The sequence below is a fragment of the Gallinula chloropus genome (genome assembly GCF_964237585.1).
Source record: "Gallinula chloropus genome assembly, chromosome: 1".
Taxonomy (NCBI): Eukaryota; Metazoa; Chordata; class Aves; order Gruiformes; family Rallidae; genus Gallinula; species Gallinula chloropus.
The window spans coordinates 125,844,553-125,857,708 of NC_140085.1; the positions used below are offsets into that span (position 1 = coordinate 125,844,553).

Sequence of the window (13,156 nt, forward strand, 5' to 3'; positions counted from 1 at the left end):
CCTTCACAAGAGCAAGTTTTTCTGCTGCTTTATTCTGCCTTTTGCATTATGATCTGAGCACAGTTGCTGCAGCAGGCATTACACTCCCTTTGAAGTGTGATCTGTTTTTCCTGCTGAAACTCAAGTTTCCTGCAGTGGCTACACGCAAAAAAGATTCAATTTCAGCACAATTCCACATCAGAGGGGAGAGACGAAAAGTGCAAACCTTTTAAAATCTATTTAGCCTCCGTGTTATGTTGCTCAAATTACAGACCTGGCCCTCCTTAAGGAGCTGAGGCTGAATGTAGAAAAAAGTAGAGGAAAATTACTCAGCTAACCCTTAGGGGGACAGGCATTCTGTTAAACACAACAAACGAGCTAGTGCCAGGGAGTTACATCCAGAAGCACAGCAATCATTTAGTTACAGGCAATTAACAATAGTCCTCCAGTAGCACAGGAACAGTTCTACTCCAAGGGAAAACACATTGATTACTGTAGCAGTAGTAGATTGGTTTCTGAATAAATAGCTTCAATTTAAAACAAGATTTGTTACAAGCATTTTGAACAATGGCTACAATTTTTTTCCTTATCGGGAGGCTTTGGCCAAGCAAGCCAGTGAAAGAGACAGCTAATTAAAACAAAGTACACGTCCCCTCCAAATATCCAGTACGATTTGGTTGGTAATAAAAACGCACTCACTTTATACTGATTCTATCCTAATTATTGGGCATGTTTGTAGGATATATCTTTGATCTTCACCTGGCTTTAATATTTGATAAACTTCCTTTCGCTGTGTCATGCGGGTAAATCACTTATTGAAGCTGGAGTTATAACAAGAAAGTAAATAAAAGGGTGCCTTCAAAGATTCATATCTTTTGACTTATACGACATGCTTCAGGGACTTCACAATTAATGATCTGCGATAATTTAAAATTAATCTTATTCTATTCGTTAGTCCGCATACAGTTGAGCTACTAAGAAAAAAAATTATATTTCAAACATTTTTTTGTGTGATTTATAACTCTTTGATGACATGTGATTTATAGCTGTGTATTCAATTGCAGAGCCTTTTTCAAAATCCAATTACAGTCTATCTAAGGTTTCAATTTTGCAATCACTTACGCAGATTGCTTAACTTCATGGGCTATAAGTAATCCCTCTGAAGCCAACAGGACTATGCACAGAGCTTCAGGTTAGCACATACATAAATCTTTGCAATTCTGTGACCTAAACTTATTTCCATTCTCTGCTAGTTCTGGGTGATTTAACTCACAAAGCTACAAGTTTGGTTAGAGACAGTTTTCACTTTCTCGAAATATACTTTCATAGACTTCAACTACTAAATGAAACATAAAGGTAATGCATATAAATTGGAAGGGGAGCAGCTAAATCTCTTGTGATGACACCTGAGAAAAGGTAAAGAAGACAGATACTGACAACCAACCTAAGACTGTTGCAGCTTTGGCTATAAATGGGTGTGTGTCTTCCAAAGGAAGAAGGAGGTTGGCTAACACAGGAACACTCACATGAGTCTCTTTCAGACACCAGCAGTAAACAGTAGGCAGACTTTAGGCTGGAAAGAAAGGAACCCATACTCACAGTTTAAAAATGAAGTATGTGCTTTTTTGTGCCTTTTTATTCCTTTTTTTTTTTAACCTCCTCCTGCTTAATACGGTATTCATTATGGCATGGCTGTAACACAGTTTATCTTTCCAAAGTATAGCATATGGAACCACAGATTTATACAGCATATGCATATCCAATATGCATATCTATATATCTGTATATCTATTCTCTATTTTTTAGGACTTTTTTGTTTGATTTTTTCAGTGTGCCAAACAAAATCTGTTTGCATTTAAAGTACCTAGATAGCTTTATGGATACTGTTATGAGTAATTACCAATGGATAAGTAGGAAAATAATACTTCTGATACCAGCAGAAACAGATTTGGGATGTTCATTAGCTTGATTATGAAATAATTTCTCAGCACAAAGTGTATGCTTTCTGCCAGCATAGGCCACCCATGCCTGTAGATGTCTCCAGCGTTGACTTAAGGTGGCTAAATTTAGTTGCAGTTTTTAGTATGGTTTTCAAAGCACTGGATTCATTTTATTTATTAGAGCTATCAAGACCTAGTTTTCTCACTTTTTTTTTTTAATCAATACAGAGTATATATTCACAATTAATCTTTGAAAAAGAACCACTTGGGTTCAGGGTTATATGCACATATATATGTATATAAGTGTGCAAATACAAGAAAGGGATCTCGTTAAGCTACTCATTAGTATGGCAGGCAGCATATATGAGCCTTGGTGGTGTTGGATTTCCACTGGTATTAGAATAGAGATAGTACATTATTATAATAGAAGTATGTTCTTACTGATGACATTTTTATTTCCTCCAAGAAGTGAGGGATACCTGTTATCAGCATGAGAGTAACTACACTGACTATCTCCAAGGCTGAAAAAAATACAGATGCTGTAATGGTATTGATGTTTACTACATTTAAAACCAGAACACTGCATTTTTAAGGTATTTTATACTTCAGGTTGAAGGTAAAATTTGTCATGGTGCAGAATTACATTAATCTCTGGTCAGTTTCCCCAAAACAATGAATTGTGTATGACTTGAAACCTTAGCGATTAGGAGAGCTTCTATTTGCTTATTGCACTACAGAAATCAGACAGCCCACACAATTACTTCTTTTAGATCTTCAGAAAGAAATGAATGTAAAAAGCACTGGGAGGTGCTAAAATGTGGGGAAAAGTGGAGTACCAAGTTCCAAGGATGTAAGATCATAAAACATAATGTTTACATTTTTTCTGAGGATAGCATTAATGAATAATTTAGCTCTGCATGGATTATGGGAACAATTTGTGACATTTTATTTTAAAATATTTTCATCCTTGCCAATCAAGGTTAGAATTGCACTTAGACATTATATAAGAGAAGAACTATGATAAAAGTGGTACAAATGCTGTTTTAAAAAGGAATCTGTTAAACAAACCAACTTGTTTGACACTTTGTCAGAGGAAAGTTAGATTTAGCCACATGCTAAGTAATCTGACCAACCTTTTAGTCCAATTTTATAAAGGATGAGAAAAACCTTACTAATGAAGAAAATGGTCCTATGAAGGGTTTCTGTCAGGCAGTAGTCTTTTTTCTACTTATTTACTGATTTTAGATGAGACTGAGTATAAAAAGAACAGTCACTTTAGGTTTTTGGCCCTATGTCATGAACCTCTTGGCAGACTGAACCTTTGCACCGTCCAGCACAGTGACAACCTGAAATCTTCTTCAGTGGCGACAGGGAAATGAAAAATCAGTTCCCATCAAAGCAAATGCAATTTAAATTCTAATTCTAAAAACCTGGTGATGAACTCAGAAAAGCTTTCCCTGCAGTACAGAATAAAAACTCAATGCTTTATGCACTGGAAAGTAGACATATTAAGGTCTTAACTGACCAGGTAGGTTGGTCAGAGTTTTATTTCAGTTTTGTTTCCACCGAGACTCAGAGATTTGCTGGAATGTTGATGTAATTAGGACCAATTAACAGAAGTTGAAATATTAAACCCATTGCTGTCATATCTAACATGATGAGCTCCCATTCAGAAATTTCAGAAGTGTTGTGAAACCTGTGGTTTCTTTGCAGAGGTTAGAAAATAGTTTCTTTTCCCTTTTAAGTCACTCATCACTACCACTGTGTGAAATCGTATCCTAGTGACTGAAAAGGCTCATGAGATCAATAAAATTAACATATGGAAGCCCGTAAGCAATAAACCAGATTTACAGTAATATGTGAACGATGTTGTAATTTAAGGTGCTCATCAGCAATTCTGTTATATTTAATAACCATACGAAGAAAATTCAAAACTTGCTATTAAATGGTACAGTAAATACTAATAGGATGTTTATGCATTAATAAATTATGAGTTCAAAGTATCCTTACCTAATTGTAGGTTTCCTCAAGTTGTATTTCACAGAATCATAGAATCATAGAATTGTAGGGGTTGGAAGGGACCTCAAGAGTTTCTTTTTGAAACATATATTCTCATAGACAAATTTAAGGAGAATAAATCTCTTTCTTTAAACAATTTATTTCACTGAAAATTGGGTTTTGGCCCAGCAGAAAAAAAAGTTGGTTTAACCATCCCTCAGTAGTTTATAGTTTATAGGCAATAATACCCATATATGCCCATTGAGAACACCTATGGAAGAGGAAATCCAAAATATAAAAGGGGCCTAGGATAGGAAATACACAGCACTGAGAAAACGGAAAGAAAGGTAAGGAGATACTTTGAACAGAATACGTAAAGTATGCTACCTGCTCTTAGTTCTGATATCTGTCCCATGAAAACCACAGGTATATTATAAAGCTTTTAAAACAGTATAACTAAAGTTTTAAAATAATGCCAAAATAGAATTTGAGATGATTTTTGCTTAGAAGTTTTAGTTATAGACATTCAGCCAAGAATTTCCACAAAACTAATAACGCAATTATATAATAATCTGCGTTTCCAGCACAGTCTGTGATTAAATGAGATTGTAAAGAATTTGATCCACCATGAAAGTGATACATAACAGAGGAGCATTCTATCTCCTTATGCATTACATTGTTATCTACTATGTTAGTAGACTATAGCCTTGTCTTCTTGAATTAAAAAACTGTGAACAACATGGAATTATAGTGTGTGATCTACCCTTATATCATCTGAAATATGTGGTCTGTCCTTAATAAATTTGTGCTTTGTTACTGTCAGGATGTCTCTCAAAATTGATTTGTAGAAGGTTCCTCTACATGGCTGAAGATTATCCTGTAACTACTACAGACGATCAGTGATAGCTATCAACAATAAGTAAGAAAATCAGCCTTAGTTCATAATAAGTAGATAGGTTTTTTTCATTCACACACAAAAGACAAAGTAACCTGATTTTTGTAAAGGTGTTAGACCAACAGCTGGAGGAAGGGAATGAAAGTTAAATCTCCTGGGTTCTGATCTCTCTCTTTTTCTGATTAATTTTGTACAAATGTTATAGGAACAGTGTTGTCATACTTAAAATATTCTATTGCCTTTATATCTGAGTTAAATGCTCCCTACAGACAGCATCTGAAGAGTCAGGAGTCTAAAAATGGTTAGCTGGCTGCACAAAACCAGAGATCATAGGTCTTCTCCACTGGGAGTAAGAAAATAAAGCTCAGGAGTAAATTTGGGCTCAGCTCCCCAAGATGCAGAGTGCTGGCATCTGGGAGAGACAGAAGTACTAGGGAACCCATCTTTTCCCTGGTGCTGGATGCCCAAACTGGGTTCACTTTTCCTGCACAAGTGGTGTTGGGCTGCAGGGAAACTGTTCTGCTTACCTCCCAGGTATCCATTTCCAGCTTTCCCTACCATGCCAGTGAGAGAGCAGCAGCCCCCTCTCTCCAGATGAGTGTGCGGGGTGCTGGTTTGTGGTGGGGACCCCCATTGGATGGACCCCACTCATGTTTTCTGAGAGGTGGATGGGTGTCCCTGCTGGGCTGACTGGTGGGAAAGGCGAGAAAGACACATCCAGCTTTTTGCTGGTGATTTACAGCCTGAACATCTTGCCCTTTCAGGGAATATATCACTGCAGGATATACAAAAGCTTCCCCTGGAAGTTTAAATTTACAGACAATATATTGACCAGGGCAAAGTAGCAGCTGCAAGGGTGTTTGGAAAGCTTAAATTTTGTACCTGGATCCCCACTGCAGCGTTTAGCCCTAAATACCTCTTTTCCCAGGAACATTCTTTGTTCAGAAACAGAGCTTTCTACTTCCCTGTCCCTTCTGATCCTGGTGATAATGTACCACATATGAAGTTTAAGGAGGATTATAATTTCTTTTTCAGGTATCCAGTGAGCATTCCAGATTCAGCATTTTCTTTGGCTTATGCTGCTGGAAGAAAAAAAGATTGCTAACTAAAACCAGCCAAAACTAATATCTCTGCAAATGCTTCTGTTCAGGAAGCAAATTTACCTAATTGTTAGGTCCCAATTGTTCTAAGTAAGCCAATAATCAGAAATTAATAAACAGCTAACTCATTCCTAGCAGAGACTAAATGTGAATCTAAACACGGAAACCTAAAACGAAATGTTGTCATGGTGATATACAGGAGACTAAGCAAGCAGTGCAAAGCTCCTCTTCCTAGGAGACCTGAGAGACTAGCTCAAATTTTTATCTGTCATGGTTAATTTATCATTTCACTGAAACAGTTGTCAACATGCAAAGTATGTAGAAGGCTTCTATTGGGTACCTTTTGTTTTTTGAAAGTACAACAGAGTTTGTTTCCAAATCACAATTTTGGATCTATCCTTACTTAAGGAGGAAAAAAAATCTACTATTTAGGATTTTTTTTTCTATTTTTTGCTTTTTAGTATTTATAAGGGCAATTAATTATTGAGATTACTTCCTCTTAAACATGTCATCATGAGGCCACATACTGTGGTGTGTTTGACATACTGATTTCTCTGAGAAAGGAAGCAAGGAAAATAGACCTTTGCAAAATTTATGCATGCACACTGTTAGATTAAAAAGCTGGTGGATGCAGAACAGAAAAGACTTAAGTGTTGTCAGTCTTGGAGCTACTGCTTGTATGGAAGGGAAAATAAGGACTCACCATCTTCATGTGACATAATACACATCAGTTAATTGGTAAGCATTGGTTTTAAAGAAATTTATGCCTTAAAATTTTTATTTCTATGCCCTAATTTAATTATTAAAAACAAGCCATTTGATTTCAGTGTTTCTTTGGCTAGCTCTTGCTTTGGGTTCAAATGCCTCTTAATTAAGGGAATATGACTACTAGCTAGTAAATTGTTGAGGTTCAATTACTTACTAAGTTAATTTCCCATCTCTCAAGAAAACATGTCACATGCCAGGCTAAGCAGAATGTCTGTGTGTTTACATCTGCATCTCTTAAGAAACAATGACAGCAGTTCAGAAAAATGTCAGCAGATTAGTTCTATTCAATAACTGGTGTACACAAAAATACATTTAAATAAGAGTCACACTTTCTTGACTTATGGCTTCCTTTTAAACTTAGATTTTTCATGCTACAAGACTAAAACTAGGGAAGACATCACTGCTTTGATATAAACTGAGATGCCATAAGTAGTTCAGCACCATGGTAAGAACCTGGTTTGCTCACCTTTACAAACAGTCTAAAAAAAGCACAGTAATGACAGCAAAGTACAGACACTGCTCCTGATTATTCTTTGCTCTCTTAAACCAGCAGGATGCTGCATGAGGATGGGGAGCGTCAAGCCCAGGCATGTGGAGCACTGTCTGGGAGGTAAAGTGAACAAAGTGGATCCGGGAACCTCACTTTGCAAGAGACTCTTCACCTCTCTGTAATTATCTCCGTGGGAGATGGCTGTGGCCATTAGAATCACGGGATGTGAGTGGTGATTAGAAACAGGAAGGTCCTTAGAAGTTTCTGTCATCATTTCACTTCAGAAATGTCTGTGCTAAACAAATGTATTAGTAGAAGGAAAATTTCCACAGTCAGGCTATGCAGGAAATCGCCTGGCATGGGGTTTAGGTAGCATTTCTGATAGAAGTGAAATGTGGTTTTGTTGGCTTTTCTAATACTTGATTTTATTTCATGCAGAAATTATTACACCTGCATTACCTGTGGCTTCCTATGATTTTTTTTCTATATTGAGACTTTATTATTTTTCAAGTTTATGAAATATTAAATGCATCTTTTATATAAATATAATTAAAAGGTGTTATTTCCAGTGGCAGCCATAATTAATGACAATGTTTCTGGTTTATTTTGAAAGTTTTACAAATTACTGGGGAAAATTAATCATTTACTATTAATACCTCAGGAAGACAAAATTCATGCTCGCATTAGAAAGAAGCTCTACAAACTGACCGCCCCTATATTATATCATCTCCTGGAGAAAAGCTGCGTAATTTACCCCTTTTATGTAGAAGAATACTGGCATGACGGCGTCCATTTCCATTCTCGACATAGCACGAGTAATTCCCCAGGTCTGCCTCTTCCACAGAGTCAAGAATCAATGAGATGGAAACCTCCTGTTCCCCAAGATGTTCCTTGAGAACCCTGAGAAAAAAAGAAACCATTGCTGTTATTCTGCTTGTATCATAGCAGAACATTAGATAATCATGACATAATAATGCTACTTACATTTCAAAACTCCGTTGCTTCAAATTTGGCTCTGGTTCGATGCAATCTTAATTAAATTACATCATGCCCTTTTCTTCCTCACTTCTAATGAGGAGGTTTGGTTTTGTAAATGTTAACGAGAGCTTCAGTTAATTGTCTTCTTTAAGCAGAATGATATGCACACTGATAATGTATCATTGCACACTTTGATCAGCAGTATGTGAAGTCTTGAAATGTTAGAAGAAAGAGTGAAATCAGCTATTATTGGATTTAGGGTCATCTAAGGAGTTTGGGCCAAACACACTCTAGGCTTTCTGAAGCTTTCAACATGCCACTTAGAAAGAATGTGTTTGTGCCATGGCCTGAAAAATTATACTTAGAATATATTATAAAAATTTACTCTGTATTATAAATCAGTAGAAAGATCTGGCATATCGGATTCCACTTGTTCATACAGATAAAAGCAAATACATACAGGACAGTACATACAAGAAAGCAAATGGCAAACTATTCCACATTGATCCCTCATGTCACACCTGACAAAAGAAGTGGAAACTAGCCTTCTTGATCCTTCTTCCACAATACAAGAAAGTTTTAATGAGGTTCTTGTCACCTTTTTGGCAGCCTTCAGAATGCCAAGTCTCTGGCTGAAGGGTCTGGGAAAAGTTTTAGATGCAAAATATAGCTGATCAGGTTGTAACATCCCATTTAGTGTTTTGGTCCTGACCTTTATAAAATAAACTTAATGTACACTAGGGTGACATAGGCTTCCATTTTGCCTGTACCTGGGGATGATGACCTTGAACGTCTATGAGACCTTCTTGAATTTGTTAAAGGAATTGTCTCTCTTACTTTGTTTGCACTGAAGAAGTCTAAGATTTAGCTGAAAATGAGTGTGAATTCAAGTGTTTTGATGAGATAGTTAACTACTGAGAGAGACTTGAAGCCATTACCCCTTGTCCTGTCACTACACTCCCTGATGAACAGTCCCTCTTCCACTTTCCTGTAGAACCCTTTTAAATATTGGTGGGACACAATTAGGACTCCCCGGAGCCTTCTCTTCTCCAGGCTGAACAACCCAACTCTCCCAGCCTGTCTTCACAGGAGAGGTGCTCCAGTTCCCTGATCATCTTCGTGGCCCTCCTCTGGACTTGCTCCAACAGCTCTTTGTCTTTTCCTCCTGTACTGGGGACCCCAGCGCTGGACACAGGACTCTAGGGGGGGTCCCACGAGAGCAGAGTAGAGGGGCAGAATCACCTCTCTCAACCAGCTGGCCATGCTGCTCTTGATGTAGCCCAGGACACAGTTGGCCTTCTGAGCTGCTGGTGCACACTGACGGCTAAAGTTGTCATCAATCAGCACCCCCAAGCCCTTCTCCTCAGGGCTGCTCTCAGTCCATTCTCTGCCCTGCCTGCAGTTGTGGTTGCAAATTGCCAGATCCTCTCTAAAACAAGTATTTCAGCAGATATAAGCAGCACACGTAACTGGATGCTTGGCTCTTGCAGGCCAGATAACACCCCAGGAAACTCTTTTCTTTTCCTTGAAGAAAAGAAATCAAAACATTCCAAACATATGCCAGACTTCAGCATTTATTTAAGGCTCCATGTTTTGTAAGAGGACTTCTGAGCTGTTTTTCTTCATGTATTTATTTATATTTATTTCATGACAGTAACTGTCCTTATGGTTATTATTGTGGATTGCCACAGTTTGAAGAAGTCACTATGCAAATTCCAGTCTTTAATATTATGATACTTGTTTGGCAGCTGTTCTGCTTTTGCAGCTCTCTAACATCGGATCTGGCTGAGGCTGTGTTGTGTTGTTTTCTTTTCTCAACTGTTAGAGTTGAAAAGGCATAGGATCATAGAATTGTCTCGGTTGGAAGGGATCCTTCAGATCACCAGTGGATGTTGCAAAAGCAGGGATCAGACCAAAAGTGTTCCTGAGTTGATCAGTGATATTACATTAGCTGTCAACAAAAGATATTGATGGAAAAACAAAACAATTTTTCTTTTACCTGATGTCGCTTTCCCAAACTCGACTATCATCTAAATCTTCAATAAACTTCTCTCCTTTCATCCAGTAGATTAAAGGACTGACATCTCCACTATATCCAAAGAAAGCTCTGCAGGTTAGATTAGCAGAACTACCTGTTACAAAGAATGTAAGAAAATATGTTATGTCAAAATCTGTAAAAAAATTTTCATTTTTGATTCAGTTGCTTTTGCTGGTTAAAAAGAAAAGAGATCAGTAGAGCCCCTCAATTTCCAGATGCTGTTCAAAATGTCTGAAAATATCTACTTATGTTGCCACTAGTGTTCAATACATTTTCTGAAAATTAGTACAATAAAAATGAAATTAAATGTTACATAGGAGCAGGATTCAATTTTCTACTCTTTCACCAAGCTTTCTATGTTTTGTAAGGAAATGAAAGACTACATTTTTTCAAAAGCACTAACTTAACCAAAGTTTTTTATGTTTTCTCTGAAAACAGATAAAGGTTGGTAAAATGGATGTGCAATCACATTTGTGTTAGTTCAGCTTTGCAATGGTTTCTGCAAAGAGGCCAGCACCAGTTCCAAGGGCCAGGCAGTAGAAAGATGTGTGCTTGTTGCTATCTTATCTTAGCAGGAAAGGATTAAACACTGAAACTTGAAAAACAAGCACATGTGAACTCATTCTGTAGGACACCTCTTGCTGTATGAATGGGAATCACCATTAGTGGAGCAAGGAGCAGAAATTCTACATATGTACAGCATTACTTATGTAATTGCTATAGTGGAAATGAAAAATATAAGATGCTTTCACTTGGGTTTCTTTTCATTGTGTAATCTTACATTGTGTTGGCACCACTTGGCTTTGGAGTTTCCTCTAGAGCACATACAAGGATGGAAATAGTACTTTGCAGTGTTTTGTGCGTTGGTAAGACCGGATAGAACTAGACAACAGCCACATAGTGAAAGATCTGCCATTCACTGCTGTGAAGATGTTTGTCTCAACATCCACCAACTCTTCTAAGCTGCTATGTGCTTTTCTTCAGTGGATAATTATGCAGTGATTTAAGGAAGCATTGTGATTTAAGGAGTGGTTTTGCCCCCTTGATGAGAGTATTTTCATGGAGTTTACATTACTGCTGAGACCAAACTCATATTTTATTTACACTTTCAAATTTTGATCTTAGGATTTTAAAGCTGACTGACCACAGCTCCTTGAAAAAAAGAAGATGCAATGTTAACACACTCTGTACTGAGATACCATGAAAAGTCCATCTATGTTCAATGAATTTCCTTAAAAATACACTGCTTTGGGTCAGGATTGAGTCCTTCTGAAACATATGACATTCGTATTTGAACATTTTATTTACTATTTAGTATGGAAGCAAATTCAGACTGTTGTATGACAAGAAGATAAGTAATTATTAAATAAATGTCCTATTTATCTGAAATGCTTTGTGTTTTTCTGTAAAAATATCTGGCTTCTCTGTCTGCCTTGAATTCTTCACATGCATGCCATAAAAGTGCTTGTAAATCTTGTAATCAAAATGTGCAACATCAAGGCAAGTACAGCTAGGGTGCTTTCACAAGCTGTGTAGGAAACAAGTCACTTTTGGTCATTTCATGAACTTTTGGTTGGTGACACACTCTTTGCCAGGAATGCCTGCTAAGGACAGAGGATTATCCCAGTTCTTGAAACTAGAATGGAGAAGAGGGTTTCATTTGTAATCAAAAAGTATGAAATTGAATTTTGATAAACTCATCTCATTTCGAGAAAAGTTACCAAATGTAAGCTGAGGGCAAAAGCTCTAAAGACAACTGCAGCTCCCATTCCCACACCCTGGGGATCAATGGTCAGGACACTTCCCAGGAAACGCATCTGCCCAATCTCTACACAGCTCAAGAAGTGCCATTTGTAAGCACTGGAGAAAGGTTTTTCAATCTTGAAGCCATTTGCAGGGAATAAGATGACTATTGGGACACCACTTAATGTGACTGAAGTGCATGAAAACCTGTAATGGAACATGATAAACTTCCTGGTTTTGCCCAGGACGTTTTAACAGCTGCAATCCCAGTTTCTTATAGCAGGTGCATAACAGATGTAAACTAGCTTTTGTCTGCTTGCTAGCTTTACATCATAATTATGACACATGAACATGTGAAAATGAAAACCTTAAAGTGTTATAAATGTCTTGGCTACAACCATCCAATGTGGCATGTGTTCAGGGTCATGAACTAGGTTGGCCTTGTAACCATAACATTGGTGCACTCTGATCACTCTTGAAACAGGTGAAGGTACTTGCACATCTAAAGCAAAAGCAGGCTTCTGTGATAACTTGGTAATCCCAATGGCATTACCCTGGGTAGCCCATGCTACCTAACATATCACCAACACTTCTTGGACTTTTTCTGGATCTTTCCCACCAAGTCAAGGCCTAGTTGAAACTTTTTAGCTTTTAAGAGCTGGCAAGAGCACAGCTGGAAGGACCGTAGCTTCTGACCAACTTATCCCTGATTCACAGAGATTAGGCACCACAGGTGCCGAACCATCAAAGCTCTCCAGGTTCCTGCAGCGAACAGATACCCACTGAGAGCTGACTTTTCCGCTATGCAGGCCTCTGAGAATTTAAAAAATCTTTGTGAGATTAAGGCTCTTTTCCTCGTTAAATTCTTGAATGAATTATGTAAATAATTATGAAAATAAAATATGTAAACATATTTTGAAACACTGAATCCAAACTTTCAATTCAACATGAAATATTCACATCTGAGAAACAAATTAGGAAGGATGCAATAATGTCGTTTAGTAGCACTAAGCAAAGGCCATTAAGTATGCTGGGTGCTCAGCTATAAATTACCTATACTGTCTACCTTGACCAATCTTCACAGTAAACCAGTGGGACGTTCATTAGCAGGTCATCAAGAAAGATTCAGTGAGCAGCTAATGACCAACTGTGACCATTAATGAGGAGGTCTCTTACTGGTCTCACAGCCCTTTGCAGAGGGCAATGGAGCTCACTTGGTGGAGCAGA

The 13,156-nt window shown here is 37.6% G+C and overlaps 1 protein-coding gene across 1 annotated transcript in view; it reads right to left on the reverse strand.

Moving 5' to 3' along the window:
• The window catches only part of IL1RAPL1 (interleukin 1 receptor accessory protein like 1), a gene marked incomplete at both ends in the record, with an annotated part of 629,614 nt that overhangs the window by 17,878 nt on the left and 598,580 nt on the right, over nucleotides 1-13,156 (reverse strand). The window contains 2 exons of the mRNA XM_084276853.1: nucleotides 7,925-8,070; nucleotides 10,148-10,276. Coding sequence (XP_084132979.1) covers nucleotides 7,925-8,070; nucleotides 10,148-10,276 — 275 coding nt within the window. The remainder of the gene's footprint in view (nucleotides 1-7,924; nucleotides 8,071-10,147; nucleotides 10,277-13,156) is intronic.